At 47.1% G+C, this 19,140-nt stretch overlaps 1 protein-coding gene across 2 annotated transcripts in view; it reads right to left on the reverse strand.

The window, feature by feature from the left end:
* LOC119395984 (sodium-dependent multivitamin transporter) overlaps nucleotides 1–19,140 on the reverse strand; it is a 93,820-nt gene that overhangs the window by 15,485 nt on the left and 59,195 nt on the right. For both annotated transcript variants that reach the window (XM_049416850.1, XM_049416851.1), the window contains exons 6-8: nucleotides 11,687–11,827; nucleotides 10,005–10,133; nucleotides 1,354–1,442 (exon numbers count right to left, since the gene is read on the reverse strand). In XM_049416850.1, the coding sequence (XP_049272807.1) occupies nucleotides 1,412–1,442; nucleotides 10,005–10,133; nucleotides 11,687–11,827 (301 nt within the window). In that variant the 3' untranslated portion in view covers nucleotides 1,354–1,411. The remainder of the gene's footprint in view (nucleotides 1–1,353; nucleotides 1,443–10,004; nucleotides 10,134–11,686; nucleotides 11,828–19,140) is intronic.

Below are 19,140 nucleotides of genomic sequence, written 5' to 3' on the forward strand. Positions count from 1 at the left end.
TATCTCTGTCCGGCGTAAACGGCAGATGGCGCTGTCTCATAGAAGTACATAGAAACTGCAGTTCAGGGACGATATTCTAGATGGCGCTGTACACAATATGTGTCGTCATCACCATTTCTAGTCTCATTTCCTAGATGGCCTTGGGCCATTAGAATTGTGTTCAGTATGGCGCTTGTGTGAATCGACACTAGATGGCGCTAGAAGTGCGGCTGCTCTCCGATTGGCTGCTGCGCGGGCTGCGTGGGGATGCGCAGGGAGCGGGCGCTTCTCTCATTCTCCTGGATCGTCGCCGTACGTGTCGGATCGTTGGTGGAGCATGAACGATGCGCAGCGGCGGGCGCTCGCTCGGCGGCAGCCAGGCGGATCCCGGGACGGTGCGCGCCAGGGACGCCACTGCGGAACGCGCTCACCGAGAAGCCGATCCCGAGACCATGATTGCTTCAGGAGCTTCGCCCAAGCTCTTCATCATTCGCCCATGGATATGCTGTAATTTTTTTTGTTCTTGTTTTTTTTTTTTGTGGGAAAGCGTTGGTGATGGTGTCATCTCACTTTGTGTTTAATGTAGCATTGAGAAGAATGCATCCACCATGTGGCATAGAGGGAAAAGCCGTCTCTTGTACGTTTGCCAGAAAGTCCATGTAAGTCCACGAGAAAGCTTAGGCCACAATGATATTGCGGAGATTGGGCACATTTTTGCAACGTATTCTCGTTACAAAGGCATTTCACCCGCCACTGTGGTCTAGTGCTCGACTCCTGACCCGCAGGTCGCGCAATCGATGGAGGGGAAAATGCTGTAGGGCCGTGTACTTAGATTTAGATACATGTTAAAAACCCCCAGGTGGTCAAAATTTCCGGATCCCTCCACTACGGCGTCTCTCATAGTCAATCAAATCGTGGTTTGGGACGTTGAACCCCTACAATTATTATTATTATTATATCGGTATTTCACGGAAAATTGTTGTTTGGGCTGAAGGTTTTACGGAAAATATAAATATGAGTTTTATAAAAGGGTTATTTCAGGTTCCTGCAGCAAAGACGCACTGACTGAAATTTCTGGTAACGGAAAAATGGCAGAAGTAACGTGCGTTACTTTTTCTTTTCTAACGGTGTAGCGGTAACGCATTGCGTTTTTTTTTGTAGGTAATGTAGGGCGGTAACGCGTAATGTTTTTGTCAGTGTAACGAGTGACGTATTTAGTTACTTTTCTTTGATAACGCTTACAACACTGATAATAGGTGAATGGCAAAAGAGTTTAAGTGTATTTCTCAGGTTTTCTGACACGGAGAAACAGATAATAAAATGGCGTTAAAACAAGGCACATTTCTCCACAAGAATCCGTGTTTTACTTGGTACCTTGTGGCGGCGCTGACGATACCAGCAAGAAATAATCCAGAAAATCCTGGCACGTTCATCAGGTAGGTATTAATATAATATGGTATAATCTGAAAGTAAACAAACAACATAAAAATTATCCCTGTAGCAGTGCTGGTGGAATATTAAGAGCAGATATGATTGTTTCGATACTCATTTTTGCGGTGATGTTCAATACTTCGAGTATAACGTTGCGGGAAGCTACCGCTATCGCAGAGGGGTAATGTTCGAAATGTTCAGTAGACAGTCTTGTATGTTACATCAGCGGCTAATGTAGTTATCTTTCAATCATAGATGGATCAAAACTTACGATGTATGTTTGTTTATCTTATTTCACACGTACTGCAAATCCCAGCGGGGATTTTTGCAGAAAGGGCATACATACAGTAAAGATATTCAAAAGAGTACTTTTAACAAGTCATAATATGGTTAAATACAAAGAAATTGCATAAGAACAAACATATATTCTATGTTAATGAATGCGCAATACAGGAGCTACAAAGAACGTGTCATGGATAAAAAGCAAAAAAAAAGATATATCGAGTGTATACATAGAATACACATGTAATCACAAAACGTATGTTTTGTGATTGAGAGTCAGTTAAATGTCGAAGCGTTCAAACGCGTAGCTGTTTACTAGCACGACAACTGACCCCATTATCATCGACAACTGACCCCATAAACGGCGTCAGAAGTCGATGATGACAGGGTGACAAGGCCCCCGAAAATTGCGGGCAGTTTGCACTAAATTGCGCAAAGGTTGGTACATCGAAGCACGGACGTGTCACCACTCGTACACTTCGTCGACCGACACGTCTAGCTACGAGATGCGCAGCTTGCCCATCGGGAGTACGCAGCCAGGCTATGCACTATAAGCCTCGACAGCTGGTACGGGGGCGCTGCGGCGCTAGGACAGTCAGTACCAGCAGTACCGGCCGCGCGCGTGATCCCGCCGTGACACGTTGCGGGCGCTCTTTGCAGTGACATTACGGAACGAGCAGTGCGCGTTATTGTTCGGATTCCACAGAACTCAACGCGTGAAAGACACTTGAGACAAAAAAAAAAAATCACAGCATAACCACGTGCTCAATGATGATGAGTGGGGCGAGGCGAACTCGCGCTGGAGCACGGCGATTTCATTGGCGCGAGCGTGGTCCTTCTTGATGGAAGATATTGTGACTAGATTGTTTGAGAACCGCAATCTGTCGCACACACCGCAACTATGACCGAAACTGTTATCAAGGAAGTCCCGCTGGAAGCGCGCGTCGGCGCCTTCGGGCAGATACCGCCTGATGCGTTTGAAGCCACTTCACGTGCTCGCACAGCCTCGGGCTCTGCCTGTCGGTACGCGCGCTTTCCGCCGCTTCACGGTCCTTCACATTTTGAAGATCCGATTCGCGCCGCAGCCATGCAGCTTCGGCCTCGCGGGCTCGAACGGCGGGGTCTTCGCGCCGCAGCCGTGCAGCTTGTCGAGCAGCTTCGGACTCGCGGGCTCGAACGGCGGGGTCTTCTCGCCGCAGCCGTGCAGCTTGTCGAGCAGCTTCAGCCTCGCGGGCTCGAAGGGCGGGGTCTGCTCGCCGCAGCCGTGCAGCTTGTCGAGCAGCTTCGGCTTCGCAGGCTCGAGCGGCGGAATGTGCTTCGCGGCGTCGACGTGCAGCTTCGGCCTCGCGGGCTCTCACCTCAGGATTCTGTCGGCGAGCGCGTGGTGCCGCCGCCTTCCGTGCCCTCCGTTCCGCAGCCTTGTCTTCCATCTGGCGACTCCGAGCTAAAGATAAGGCGTGCCAAGAGGGAGCCTCATGGCGCGTTATTTATGAAATGTCTTCGGGTGTCGTTGAAAACACGAGACGTAGTAAAGAAGAAAGAACGCCGCACAGGCTAACACGCAAAAGAGAGAGTGTCACTCGTCAACGTCGTCTTCTTCTTCGACTGCATAACAGAACGCGCGCTTCTCACGAACTAGAGGTGGCTACTGCAAACAAACCTAGAAACGGAGGAAGGACAGACCCACGGCATAAGGAGCTTTGCCCCTAAAAACAGTCTTCTTCACGGCAACGATTTTTACGCCGGTAATCACGAATACGGTGTTAGGGAGACAACTGTGTCTGCGAAGGGGCCTTTCGAATTCATTGGCAAGTGTGTTGCCCAGAAGAAGAGCGTCGACTACAACGTCTGCCTTTAGGTTATCAAGTTTTCTCAAGGTCTTGTATTATTTACATGAAATAAAAGCATTTTTTGCACCAACTACGCGGAGAGAGAGAGAGATATTTATTTGTAGAAAGGCAGAGAGGTCGGCCTGAGCGATAGCATGCTCTAGCCTGCTACTCTACACCGGGGGTGGGGAAAGGGGAGAAAGAAGAATGATGGATGACGATGGTACGTAAGGGAGGTGAGTATGTACAGTCCCGTCTAGGTGGCGCAGTACTATAGCTGCGCATCCAGTCCAGTGGCTTGTAGGAAAGCTGCGACCGCTCTTATGACCACAGTTGTGCTGTTGGCGTCAGGCCAAGGGCCCAACACAACCTCATCATTTAATGGCCTATTATGCACTCCTTCAGTAGAGGAAATCAGTTTCTGTCGTTCGTGTGCGTATGCTGGGCAGGTACAAAATATGTGCTCAAGTGTTTCCGGCACTTGACAGTGATCACAGTTGGGACCGGTGTCACTGCAGCCGATGATATGTGCATAACGTCTTGTGACGGCCACACCAAGACGAATTCGGTGAATCATACTTGTGTTGTGTCGTTTTAATTTACGAGGCATACAGAATCTCATTTCGGGGTCCCATTTGTGTAATCACCGGTGTCGTCGCTCCTGTTTGGTCCAGTGCTCAAGTGTGAGGTTACGAATTACGTACCGAAGCAGGGCGTTCGTGTCTGGCCATGAAAACGCAATGCTCACTTCAGGGCCACTGGTCAAGGCTCCTTTAGCTTCGGCGTCTGTGTCTTCGTTTTCCATTATGCCGCAGTGTGCAGGAATCCATTGCAAGGTGACGAGGTGGCCATTTGTTGAAGCAACGTGAAGAAGCTCCATAATTTCTATGGCTAAAATACAGTATGGACCTTGTCTCACGACGCAATTAATAGTTTGCAAAGCGGGTTTTGCATCGCAGAATATCATCCATGTACGAGGTTGTTCTCCAGAAATGAATCTTTTGCCTCCCGGATAGCAACACGCTCTGCGGCAGTTGATGTGGTCTTGTGGTCTATTTTGTACCCTCGAGCTATAACCATTTGTGGGATGACAAAGGCTGCAGCAGAGGTACATAGCGTGGTAGATCCATCGGTGAACACGTGCACGGTGCCGCCGTACGCTGTATAAATGTGATGTAGGGTCAGTTGTTTGAGGCCATTTGGTGAAACTAGGGACTTCTTCGTAATCCCAAGAATCACAAGGCTAACAGGCGGTTTAGGCAGGACCCACGGAGGTGTTCCAGGAAATCTCGGGGAAAAAAACCTTAATGGTAGAATGTTTTCATGCCGTGATATCGCTCTTGAAAAACTGCAGTTTGGGTGGGTGGCGAGGAGTGCTGATAGCGGGTGCTGCCTGTGTCGGGTCAAAAGGCGAAGATGTACTCGAAGTGGCTCGCAGCGCATGTATACACTGATGGGACAAGCCCGAGCTTCCGCGATGGTTCCATTCGTTGACGTGCAGGGTGGTAGGCCCAAGCATGTTCGCAGTCCTTTAGCTTGAACACTCTCTAGCGTGTTCACACAGCTCGGTCTCATGTTTGAGAGCACCGGCATGCTATACCGTATATATCCGACAAACAGCGCATTGTACAGTAGAAGAAGTGACGATTCTGTTGGGCCCCATCTTGCTCCTGCCACAGTCCGAAGGACGAGAACAAAACTTTTCAATTTTGAATTCAGTGCTGCGACGTGTCTCGACCATGATAGATCCCTGTCTATGATTACCCGAAGGAACTTGTGGTGCGTTACAGTAGGTATCGCCGTTCCATTAATAGTTATAGGGTATCTTGACACATGTTGGCGCGTGAATGCAAGCACTGCGCATTTGTCAATGGAAAGAGTGAGACCCTGGCGCCGTAGATATTTAGCTGTTATCATCACTGCACGTTGAAGTCGAGCACGCAGTTGCGACGAGTAGCTCCAGACGCCCATATGCATATGTCATCCGCATATGCGCTGACTTTTACCGTGCTGGGAAGTTCTGCTGCCAGTCCAATCATAGTAACGTTGAACAGAATTTGGCTGAGAACTCCCCCTTGGGGAACACCACAGTGAATAGTATGTAGATCGGTGTCTCCGTCGCTTGTCGTCATGTGAATGGTACGGTCACTAAGGTAACTTACGATCCAGGCGTACAGTCGTCCGCCGACGTCTAAATCTTCCAGTGCGTCAAGGATCGCATAATGCAGCACACTATCGCAGGCGCCCTTAATGTCTAGGAAGACGGCCGCTACTAGTCTGCGTCGGTTTCATTCCTCTTCAACATTTGAGATCAAGTCGACTACACCGTCAACCGCAGATCGTCCTCTTCTAAAGCCGTTCATAAATGCAGGAAAGCAATTATTGCTTTCTAGATGCCACTCTAATCTTGACAGCACCATCCTTTCCATTACTTTCCCGACGCAGCTGGCTAAGGCGATCGGTCTGTAGGAGGAAAGGGCATGAGGACACTTCCCTGGTTTGAGCAACGCAATAATGCGACTGCATTTCCATTTATCTGGGACATGTCCGGACTGCCACGAGTTGTTATAGTGGGAGAGCAGGATATGTCTTGCTTCTGTACCAAGATGGCGGAGTGCAGCGTGCGTGATTCCGTCGGGTCCTGGTGCCGATGAGCGTCGGGAAACAGAAATGGCAGCGTCAAGCTCATGCATTGTGAAAGGCACATCGAGGCGCTCATCAGACGATGGAGGCGCGATATGGTGGTAAGAGTCTCAATCACAGCATCAGTGGTTGCCGCGATAACGCTGCAATAAATTTCTCTCCGACCTTTACGTAAAGCCACGGCTCGGAATGGCTGACTTTGTTGTGGAATTGTCTCCAAACTTCGTACCACCCGCCAGATCTTAGATAGAGGTTGCCTTGGGTCGAGAGATCCGCAGAATGTCCTCCACCGCTGCCTGTAAATCTTGTAGAGATGCCGAAGAACTTGTCGTTGAGCTTGGCGACAGGCGGATATGTCTGACGGGGATTTCGTTCTTCTGTGTCGTCGTTCTGCGCGGCGACGGATTGCACGAAGGGCCTTGTATTGGGAGTCGGTTGCTGATCTCTGCATCGGTAGGTTAAGCTGTCTGGTTGTGTCACGTAGAGAAGAAGCAATGATATCCTCTATTTTGGATGATACAGTCGTGTGCTGACAGCCCGTCTTGACAGACGCCTTGAACAAGGTCCAGTCTGTTTGACGGATGTAGCGTGAAGCTGAGCGGCCAAACCACTTAAACTGAACATAGGTTGGGAGTTGATCGCTACCACGAGTCTCCAAATCCGTGCACCAACATGCGGAAGACAGAAGGCTCCTGGATACAAAGGTAAGGTCGAGGCAGCTGCTCTAAGAAGTACCGCGAATAAATGTAGGTGACCCGTCGTTGAGTACGCTTAGACCATAAGTGCACATAAAGTTCGCCAAGTCTCTTCCACGGCAATTCATCGCAGTGCTACCCCAGAGGGGATGATGTGCATTGAAGTCACCAATCACAATGTGTGGGCTTTGTGCGGCTTGCAGCACGGTCTTCAGCTTGGAGCAGTCGATCTTCGCACTTGGGTGGATGTATCCTCCTATTACTGAGAACGTCCGCCTTTTATGTGTTATAGTCAGACTCACGTAATCGTTGCTAGTGTGCGGCATGATGTCGTGTCTTAAGTACGTCAGACCGCGTAGTATACAAATGAGTACTTTGGTACGTTGATCACTGCGAGACCACATTTGGAAATACCCAGAGATGCGGAAAGTCGAATCCATGTTTGGCTCGGAGACAACAATAACTGGAAATCGGTATTTAAAAACCCATTGTTTGAAATCCGACAAACGGCCACGTAGACCTCGAGCATTCCATTGCATAACAAGCGACTGCCGCATGCGTTCTTCGAACATCAGTGCCATGTTCGCTTATTGAAGAACCACTAGAAGTGGCTCCAAAACTTCGAGTAGCTGGACAGCAGCCTTAGCAGCGGGTGTGCTTAGGCCGCCAAGAATCTTGCGCATTGAACCCACCAAAATTTTTAATATAGACTTGAGGTCTGCATTATCCATCTTTTCATTGTCTTCATTGGGTGCAGTAGCACCATACCATAATGGCGTACACGCGGCTCGTGATGGTAGCGAAGGCCACTGAAGCTCTGACGTATTCAGAGCCAATGACTGCTTGCCTTGCGCTTGCGTAGACTGTGAAGGTGGTGAATCTTGTGTACCATCCTTTCTGGCCGGGCAAGGGCTGTGCGGCGCCATAGACATCGTTCACGACTCCGACGCAAGCGAAGCAGCAGTGTTCATCGCGTAGAAGAATCAACACCCAACGCCAAGCCTTGACCACCTCCTCGCCTGCTATGCGGAGAGCTTCCCTTGACACTTCAGCACATATTTTGTACCTGCCCAGCATACGCTCGTGAACGACTGATATTGATTTCCTCTAATGAAGGATTGCATAATAGGCCATTGGGTGATGAGGTTGTGTTGGTTCCTTGGCCTGACGCCAACAGTACAACCGTGGTCATAAGAGCGGCTGCAGCTTTCCTACAAGCCACTGGACTGGATGAGCGGCTATTGCACTAGGCAACCTTCACGGGACTGTACGTACTCACATCCCTAACTTACCATTGTCATCCATCACTCTTTTTTCTACCCTTTCCCCTCCCCCGGTGTAGAGTAGCAGGCTAGAGCGTACTATCGCTCAGGCCGACCTCTCTCCCTTTCTGTAAATAAACCTCTCTCTCTTGACTTTTGCATCCGTTCTCTTGGTAGTTGGTGCTCGGCCTAAGCAAGGGAAAAGTTCATTCGTTCCGATCACCTCGATTTTTTGCGCTCGCTCGTTACTTCGGGTGTTCGATTATTTCTGCACATTTTCCCAGTTGTCTGTAGAACCAATTGCACGTTGTGAGAGCAAGGTGCACATGCAAGGCTGGGCGCCGGGGATGGTGGAAGCACGCCGCCGCCTTGTCTATGTTTGTCAACAAGTGCGAGCGCACATCGTGCACAGACCTACCATGCGCCTGGCTCTGGCAATCATCGCGTCCCCTTCAATATATGAAGTTCTTTAACGCTTCCTCTTAGGTTCACGCCGTCGCCTTTCACCCTTGATTCGATTTCGCGTAACTCTTCAAAACGATGGTATAAGAGAATACGGCCGCTCCAGGAAGCTGCGCTTTTCGCACAATGTCTTCGCGTAGAGAACGCAGCACGTTGAAGAGTATACGAGCCGTCCACTGATGCCTGCCGAGGGAGCATGCGCGTCAGCGATAGCGACCGAGACCTTAGAATCAATGTTCACAGTTGCTGCTCGAGCGACCCCCCCCGCCTCCCCGTCCACGTCTCTTCACGCTCGTTCAAGACAGACAGGGCGTTTCCTCTCTGCTTGAATAGCATTCGACTGCAGGTCTGACACGCTTGGGAATAATACCACATGTGTCCGCCGAGCGACGGAGATGGGCCGGCTCGATTTATCTGTGCTTCAGCCGTGTTCGTCGCGCCCGAATATTGCCAAATATTTCCCATAAAATCTGTTGTCGTTGGTAATTGCAACAGTTTAGCAAATATGGTTCCATTCCTGAGATGCCAGTACTTAGAATGACAGACCGCTCAAGAAAGACTTACTGCGACATGACTCGATTCCTACTCCATTACGAATATCTACGTGGTTAGAAATGTACTGAGGCGTATGAAGCCGTCGTGAAGTGTTGAGTGGTATAAAATTTGATGAATTGGCGAGAGACAGACAACGTTGTGGCATTTCGTCATTTATATAACTGCTAGGTTCGAAGAGGTTACTCGTAGTTAGGTTGTACTATAGTTAGAAAGAAAATTGGCATAGATCCTTTGCACTAGTTGAGGTGAGGTAATAAGGTTAGAATGTCGAAGGGTTGGTATTGTAGATGGCATATTAAAGTATCAAGCCCTTAAGAGCCTTCTAAAGCAGTAGTTTTAAAACAGACAGTCCTTTGGAATGCTAAAGGCGTGAGTGGCCCAGCTTTCGACTGTCACTGTTTGTTTGAATGAAACTGTTTGTTTTTTCTTCAAATATGAAATGAAGAGATGTGTGAGTCAAAATTATCCATACTGCATTATCATACCCAGTACACTAATATACGCCAATTAGGCGCTTTCAGCTTCGCGAAAGAGCTGTTTATTTTATGTACTCACGTAACTTGCAAGTTTGAGCTATATACAAAGTCGTTCACGATAGATATCGATGGTGCAGATTCTATTGAATTCCTCTGCTGGTACAATCTAAAACTTAAATATTTCCAAGCTTTGAAAAGCTTCTGTCATGCGTGGGTCAAATTACTGACCTAACATTCCAAACGCTGCCGTTAGAAATGTGTGTCGATAGCAACGTACGTACTTTATTTATGATTGTAATGTGATCCTCTCGTTCGGCCCTATATTTATGGTTTACGACAGAACGGATTGTGAGCAGTGACATTTTAGCGAGGCAAAACGCATATCCTTACTTGGTCAATGCTGGATATCTCCCCAGTAGTGTAGGGTCGCATCCACGAAACCAGAGGGTCAGTGCTACTCCAAGGAACAGAGCGACGAAATAAAGCAACACCAAAAGGAGTGCACCTGTCAGGGCGGTTCTGCAACAAGAGAGCCGAAGCTGAAGTAACTACACCAATGAATCACTAACTTCTGCTCTGCTCAAACAATGCAATACAAATAAAATCGCTGAGAATGTCACTCGAACGAGATAGGCGGTAACAAGAACGTAGTGTCTGGACATTATTAAACAATGGCGCCACCAAAAGCGTTGCTAGAGACAATGTTACAATGTGCCCTTAGTGAAACATTGCCAATGTGAGGACATTCCGACTTCAATGCCAAATGACTAGCTCATGCGTTATGAAATCCGGCACAAGGCGTGAGTTTTCAATTTATTTGCTTTTATCAGAAAATACGTTTCAACCATAGTGCTAGAAGTCTGCGTCATTAGAAACGGGCTTTCTCTCTCGTACAAATGATTTTATCCGAAGAACTGTGTTGTAGAATAAGCTGTGATAGAACTACGCGTAAATGATACATATTGTAGAACTCCGCTCATACGTATTTCAGAGGACCGTAAAAATAAAACATAAGAGCCAGAAACGTCAGCGCCGAGAACGGGGAAAAAAAATTGGAAATGAGAGTAGTGATTAGAAGGAGATATTTTTATTTCAAACCTGTGGTTTGAGGAAATTGTACAGCGGCACCTGGTTCATTTTCTCGCTCCCAATCATTACAAGGCGTCTTTCAAGCAGCTGCATTGCCATGCGGCGTTCGGCGTTGTCACTGCGCGCAAATCTCCGCAACAACTTCAGCGCTGTTACTCCACGGCCGATGAAGCGGCTGGCTCCGCAAACAGGACAACTCCGGGCAACAAAAGCTGATCTCGAAGTCCGTACATTTGTTCAACGCATCAAAACCGATGATTAGCACACAAACACGGCATCGACGCCACGTTCAGATGAAAAATACAGATATCTGAGGTGGTGTTTCTGGTGGCGAGACTTAAAAATGCACCATAGATGTCGCTCTAACAGATTCTGGCGGTCAATTCGATCGTCAAGCCCTCAAGCGGACCACGCCAAGCCACGTACAGAGTCAACATGGCCGCCTGGGCCGTCTCGGAGGGCCTAATCGCAACGTACAATGCGGGAAAGGTCCCAAAGTTGCGACGGGACAGCGGGGTTCCCAGTGCATGGAGTCCAAATGAGCTAAGCCGGAGCCAGCCGCAAACAACGTAAGAGCCAGCGAAACTCCGCACCCGGGATCGTAACAGGGGGGTTCTACTGTATAACGAATTTGCAAACTGAGCATCTCATAATATCTTACCAAGGACAAAGGCTCAGACAAATGTGCTAAATTAAAGAGAAACAATCGTCTCTTTTTTACACTCCATATTGAACGTACCTGTGCCAGATGTTTAGCACATGCTGATTATGTCTACACAGTAACTGCGATATTGGTATGCAGCTAAATCTTGCACTTCACCGTCTCACTACGGTGACTAACGTCTCGATCCCGCTTGCGTTCGCCTAATAGTGAAGAAAATTATGCGCTAGTGAAAACGTATATACTCCTATGCTCTATCGTAATCAAAATACGATAATACCAATACTTGCATTCCCCGTAAAGTAAAGCCGTCGTAACGAACCTTTGGGCATTTTTGAGTGTGCGAGATGCTAGAAGTCTTTGAGCGACGACTTGGTCCAGACACACCCTGTAGATTGCCATAGCCGAGGTTCCCAAGGAACAGGACCAAATCGTCTCGTCACTTGTGAGGTCAAAGGTGTAACTGTTGCGAAGAGAGGAACTCGGTATGAATAAAACCATTATAATTCACATGACACGGCATTCTGCAGCTAACAAGCAAAAGCACTGCATAAGCTCCGAGAGGTTTGCACTACAGGCGATCACAAAGGGATAACAGCTTCAAAGGGAGCACGCATTGCAGAATCCTTGGAGTTTGTGCACCAGCGTCGCTGTGCGCGCAACCTCAAGCCATCAATGTTCTGTTCGGTTGCTGCATTGGCGCGGTACATGGGCCAAGAAGCTCCCCATTCCCCTTCAGAGACGAGCACTATTGCCCCGTGGAACAAAATGCAACTCACTGAAAACAAACCTCTTGGTCGCCTTTACAGCCCGGTTCCACGCCAGGCGAACGCCCAAGTTTCCCGTTTGCTTCGTGCCGATCACCAAGATACCGTCACTCTCGTCGCCTATACTGATGCCAGTGTGAGTGGCAACACCATTCACACCACTCTTGTATGCCCATCAATACCAGAGGCTTGCCAGACATGCTCGTATTTTGCGGATCCCGCACCACCGGCTCACCTTGCTGAGCTGGCTGCCATACGTGACGGATTGGCAGCATTGATACCTTTTCTTATACCTGACAGATGCTCTCAGCTCATCATTCGTACGGACTTGACGCGAGCTATCCACGATATACGACGAGTGTATCGGTCTACGTCACTATCGGATAGTATTAACCATCTTGCTGCCTCCGCATCTGTGCGAATACGTGTTCAGTGGGTGCCTCGGGCCGCTTTGCCGGACCTTGTCAAAGCTGATTTGGCAACCCACCCACAAGTCACGCCACGCCCACTACAGCATTTTCCTGAGAACGCTCAAGGACAGATGCTACGGGAAAAAGAAAGCCTCCGACGTACCACACGAGCTCTTATGCCTCCGTGTGGGTCAGACCTGCCTGGTGGTTTAACCCGCCGAGAGGAGGTTACGTTGCGGAGGCTTCGTGTTGGGGTCGCGCTTACCCCTTCCGTGACTACCCTTTGGGCGCAAAAGTACCGCGGCCCGTATGGTATATCGTGCCCATTTTGCGACGCCCCAATCAGCGATGTAACTGTCACACACTTATTGTGAACATGCACGGGTCTACAATTAAGCCGTCGTCGTCACCTACGTGCAACAGGCCTCAGGCCTGGCCAACACCCGACCTTGACCGCTGGATTAGTGGACCTCACCACCGCTCGTTACTGGACTTCATACACGAAGCAAATTTATATGTGTGTTTCTGAATAAATATTATGCCTAAGGGCAGACTTTCGAAAAAAATACACATAACATATTTGGCGAAAGATATGATTGCTGAATGCATTTTGGTAAATAGATGGAAATACGATGACGGAGAGCTCTCATTCGTTCCAGTCTTTTGTGAGAGTTTATTCTTAGAACACAGAACAATCAGAACAATGCACATAATGGCACACGCACTCAGCAGCAGCAGCGAGGTAGACGGATGAACGACTGCTAAATACGTTTTTCCGACGTTGCAGGAACTGTGGCCTTCAACCGGTGCTTTCCACGAACGTTGGAACTTGGAACGGACAAGGGAGCGATTAGATCAACCGGAGGCCACGTGGATCATCACGTGTGGTACACCCATCGTGACAGCCTACAAAAAGACATCGCCCCCCTTGGACTGCCGCACACGCACTCAGCAGCAGCAGCGAGGCAGACGGATGAACGACTGCTAAATACGTTTTTCCGACGTTGCAGGAACTGTGGCCTTATACCGGCGCTTTCCACGAACGTTGGAACTTGGAACGGACAAGGGAGCGATTAGATCAACCGGAGGCCACGTGGATCATCACGTGTGGTACACCCATCGTGACAGCCTACAAAAAGACATCGCCCCCCTTGGACTGCCGCACACGCACTCAGCAGCGGCAGCGAGGCAGACGGATGAACGACTCCTAAATACGTTTTTCCGACGTTACAGGTTGGTCTGTTCTCCAAGCCTCTAGAAGGCATTCTAAAAAGACAGGGCCTGCAAACAAGGACACAAGAAAGAAGTCAGGACACCACAAACGTCGACTAACAACTGAAGAGACGCACAACGGTTGAAAAGGAAAGAAGGCACGAAAACTTATCTGCGCATGCCCATGCAACAGGCGAACCTATCAATCCGGCACGCGTGGCGGTCTACGTTGAAGATAACTGTTAAGGCATTTGATTTCATCTTTATGCAAGTTAATCGACGGTTGGCTCACGCATGCGCTACCACTATTCTCGATATGCCTTGCTTCAATCATCAGGCGCGTTTCTTCATTTCTATAACGGTACAACAATGCGCATTGATCGAATTTTGGCGTGCACTTGCAATCTCGACAATGTAAAGATAGATTAGAAGGTGATCCTCCTGTTAGCGATCTCTTATGTTCCAACAATCTCTGGTTAATGCATCGGCCCGTTTGTCCTACGTAGAAGCGACCGCAGCTGAAAGGGACCTTATGCACCACACTCGTACGGCAATCAGTGAATTTGTTGGTGTGTTTTACGAAACAAATATCGGTCCGCTTCTTGTCTTTTACTAGCTCATTCTTCTTCTGCACAGCGGCACAAATCTTACCTAGCTTATTGGGAGCCGTGAAAACAACATTAACGCCGTATCTACATCCTACTTTCTTTAGCCTGTGAGACACGCATTGAATGTACGGTATACCTACGACACGTTTCTTCCTATCGTTCTTTGCAACTATGCTCGGACTTAACACAATAGACTTCTTTAAGCGTTCAGCGACAAGATTCAGAGCCTGAATGTCCAACGAGACGGAATGTACAACGAGACTGAATGTCCAATGGGTCACGTGACCGGCGAGAGTGAATGTCCAACGAGACGGAATGTCCAACCGAGACTGAATGTCCATCGAGACTGAATGTCCAACGAGACTGAACGTCCAACCGAGACGGAATGTCCAACAAGACAGAATGTCCAGCGAGATGGAATGTACAACCGAGACGGAATGTCCAACGAGACTGAATGTCCAAAGAGACGGAATGTCCAATTTAGAAGAGATAAACGTGCCCTCGTTTGAAATTTCTCAGACAACTGATTCATTGGGTTAAGATAGCCTAACGGAAGATCGCATTTTTTTGTGTGTTTTGCAAATATTGACTGTCTGTGGCGTCGGGCGTCGTATTTTTGTTTCCGTACTCGCTTTACTGCATTTATCATAATTTCAAGTTTTGTTAGTTTTATTTCTATTTTGTATTTTTAGTTTTATATTTATGTTGAATATGTTACTTTATTGCTTTATTTTGTTTGTTTGCATACTTTGCTGTTCCTGTTTATCTTTGTTATCAAACGGACATCACAGCCCCTTAAAAGATTACGAGAGAGGGCGATCCCTCGTCCACTCTGTGCAGTATCTATCTGCGTTTAATCCCTGAGAGTGTTACCAGCGCCACTCGTAGCTAAAGCGGCGAGTGTGAAACACTATTTTTGCCAGAAAGCGTTACGAGGCAGGACGAAGCCCTTGCTATGAAAGTGCGAAAGAAGAATAGTTTGAGAGACTCAGTTATTTGTTAGAAAACCAACAGCCAATTAAGCCCAATGAAACATTGGGGACTTCATTTGTTGCTTTTTTTAACTGCGATGTAATAATTATAACCCATATTCAAAGGAATCCAAGTAGACGAAAAAACACCCTTTCCATCGGTGGGATCCGAACCCGCAACCTTATAATTACGGCGACGATTTGCGCTTGCTAACACTCCCAGGGATCAAGCTCACGTAAATACCCAACAAAGTGGACGAGGGAGCGCCCTCCATCGTAGCTTAATTGCTAGAGAATCAGACGCGTTATGCGAAAGTTGTGGGTTCGAATCCCATCGAAAGAAAGTGTGCTTTTTCGTGCCATTTAAGTCCTTTCAATTTAGGTCATATTCGTTACACTACATTTAAAAACATCAACAAATAACGTACTACCTATGCTTTTTTTGGCTTGATTGTTGGCTTTCTATGAGCCCCTAGAACAATTCTTCTTTCCTCTTAAAGAATGCGGATCGAAGAAGCTAGGGAGGAAATTTTCCTTTAAAATTAAATTCTTGGGTTTTACGCGCCAGAACCCCGAAATGTATATGAAGCATGTTGAGTGTGGGACATTAGTTTTAGTTTTGACTACCTTGAGGGAAACATGTCATGGCATTTCGGCTACAAGAGAACTGCAGGCCGGTCTAGGAAAGACCATGCCATTAAAGAGGTGGTGTCACCAAATTTTGAGGCTATAAAAAGCCTGCTGTAGGCTTTCCCTGTAAGCAAGGACGCTCAGCACGAAGTATTGCACGCAGCAAACGTTTAGAATATATTTTAATTCACTTCCAAAGTCTCTATAAATGCTCATTCTCGCGATCGAGACCCATCGCCAGCGCGACTGACCCCGACGTCACTGTGTAGGAAGCGTAACGAAAGTTTTAGTGATGTAACACCACATTAGAGTGACGTGCAATGAGCGGTGACCTACAGCTCCGCTGCACCGGGCCGGTCAAGAGGGCATCAGGCCATCCGCTGCGAACTGCTCATTTTTTCTGAGCTTATTGCCGAAGTAGCCAATCTTGCTCGCGTTTTGCAAAGTGCTTCGCGTGAATATTTTTCATTACAACACATAGCATACAGGTAATCGTTGGCGACAATAAAATCGTTTTTATGATGTTTAAAATCATTTGAGGACTTTTCAGAACCGGCCTCATCACGAGCTTTTCTATTACTCTTCCAATGACGTCGATATTAGTGTTGTGAAGCTCAAGTGAAAAAAAAAACTGGGTCGGGAACAGACTTACAGTGAAAGAGCGTCAGCGATTACAATTACTTAAAAAAAAAAACTAACGGATTACGGAGAAAAAACTGAAAGCTAATCGATTACTTAACAAGGTGAGGTACCGGGCTATTTGGTTTTGCATAATTGTTAAACTGTGCTAAAGTTACAGGTACATATTTTTAGGGAGGACGCACATAACAAAGGCATGAAAAGCGCAAGCTTTCAACTCGATTTGTTGAAAAGGCGTCAACTTATATGAACACGAGCAAACGAGTGCAAAAGGGAGTTCTTAAATATTTTTTTTTCTTATTTTGAAATACTTCTTTTTTTTCGTCTTGTGTCCTTATTTTATTCCCTCGTGTCTTTGCGCTTTCTCTCCTCTCTCTCTCTCTCTCTCTCTCTATATATATATATATATATATATATATATATATATATATATATATATATATACACATCCCTGCCATTTGTACAAGACTGGGTATCGAGCAGTATTACGCGCCGTGCGTAATACGCAGTCTCAGCGCCACGTCCTATCACGACGAAACGAATTTTCACGCACGTCGCAAATGTTAGGGCACATTCGGAAAATTTTCACAGCAAATATTGGGATGTGTGGACCGAGAACGGAAAAGCGAAATTTGTGACCGGGACGGAATGTCCAACGAGACGGAATGTCCAACCGAGACTGAATGTCCAACGAGACTGTATGTCGAACGAGACGCAATGTCCAACCGAGACGGAATGTCCAACGAGACGAAATGTCCAACGAGACTGAATGTCCACTATTGGACATTCAGTCTCGTTGTACATTCCGTCTCGTTCGACATTCAGGCCGCAAGCGCCCTGGCCACTGCATCACGAGGATACCCTACATCTAAAAGACGTGTAACCTGTGCGTTAAAGCTATCACTCGTTTTGTGCTCACACGACTTGGTGAGGGCTGATTTAAGACAAGACATGGCGATACCGTTTTTTACAACCTTCGAGTGCTTCGACGTAAAATTTAACAGCGGTTTCGAAGATCTAGGAGAATACTGCCAGCGCACGTGGTTCTTCTGGAACGTTAAGGAAATGTCTAGAAATTGTTTTCCATTATTCTGAGGCACCTCTTTAGTAAAGCTCAGCCCACCTCCATTTATTTCAAATTTTTCGCTCCCGGAAGTTACCACCTTTTCAAAGTCCTCACCACTACAAAAGATCAAGTAATCGTCCATATAACGAAAAACCTTAATAACCGAATTACCTAAGGCGCCTTCCAAAAGATTGTCAATCTTGCTAAGGTATAAATCACTAAGAACCGGAGCAACCTTAGAACCAATACATATCCCTGATTTCTGCACATAAACGCCTTCCTTCCAACCTACAAGCGTCGACTTTAAATACATGGAAAGGATTTCTAGAAATGCCCCGGTAGAAACACCACATTTATTGGTGAAAACCGTCCGGTGCGCTTGTTCGTTAATACATTCGTTAACACAATTTAACAACTCCTCCTGCGGCAAAGAATAATACAGGTCTTCAATATCCATACTAAAAGCTTTACAACAGCCGGGGTTCTCCTCTGAGAGGAACTGAACTAGCGCCTGAGAATTACGCATACGAAAAGGGTCTGAAAAACTCAAAGAGATTAAGCAGTTCTGCAAATAACTAGATACAGCGACTTGCCAGGTGCCTTGCACTGAAACGATTGCTCGAAATGGGATCTCGTTCTTATGTGTTTTGGCTGAAAAAAACATTTCTAAAGTAAGTGATTTAGCCTTCTTGACATTACAAGCTATTCTCTCAAGGTTATGTCTTAACAAAAGGTCGACAGCACGTTGCCTGACTACCGATGGCTTAAGTTTTACCGTCCTAAAATTCTTTTCTATCGTTGTTAATGCTTTTACTGAGAACAAACTGTCCGGCGTAATTACAGAATACCCTTCGTTATCTGAAATTACTGGCCTGAGTTTCTTTTCGACACAGTAATTAACCAAAAGCCGGAGAGGATCAGAACACTCGAGATGCATATTACAACCCTTGATGCTAGCAACGCAGTCTGAAATGCAGTGGGAACGCTCTTCTTCAGGAACAAGTCTAGTGATTGTACGCGGCAAACTTAAAACTTCTATTGGTTTCATGTTCGGCTTAAAACAGTATTTAGGACCTAAGGCTAGGGTTTTGCAGTGCTTATCATCTAATGCAGCTGTTCCAAGGACTAGCAAGTTATTTTGCGGTGAAACAGTAGAAATAATCTTCCTCTTACATGGTTGAAGTTCTCGAAGTTTTACCCTCCAAATGAATTCCGCATGCTGGTTAGCTACCCTCATCCAGTCGGCGTACATCTGCTTCTGGCGGCGATCGTCACGCGAAGTCTAGCAACGGACCTTGAGGCATTCCTGGTAAAATCTCACTTGACGCCATGATTCCGCGGTCAATATGACACATATCCTCCTGGCATGTCCGGTAGATGGTTGCATAAAGCCGCAACAAAGTTGAACTTCAACTGGGCAAACTCTATTCTTAGAAAACCATGAAAAAGTTCTAGCACGGACCAAGCAAATAG

Source organism: Rhipicephalus sanguineus, chromosome 6, assembly GCF_013339695.2.
Source record: "Rhipicephalus sanguineus isolate Rsan-2018 chromosome 6, BIME_Rsan_1.4, whole genome shotgun sequence".
Taxonomy (NCBI): Eukaryota; Metazoa; Arthropoda; class Arachnida; order Ixodida; family Ixodidae; genus Rhipicephalus; species Rhipicephalus sanguineus.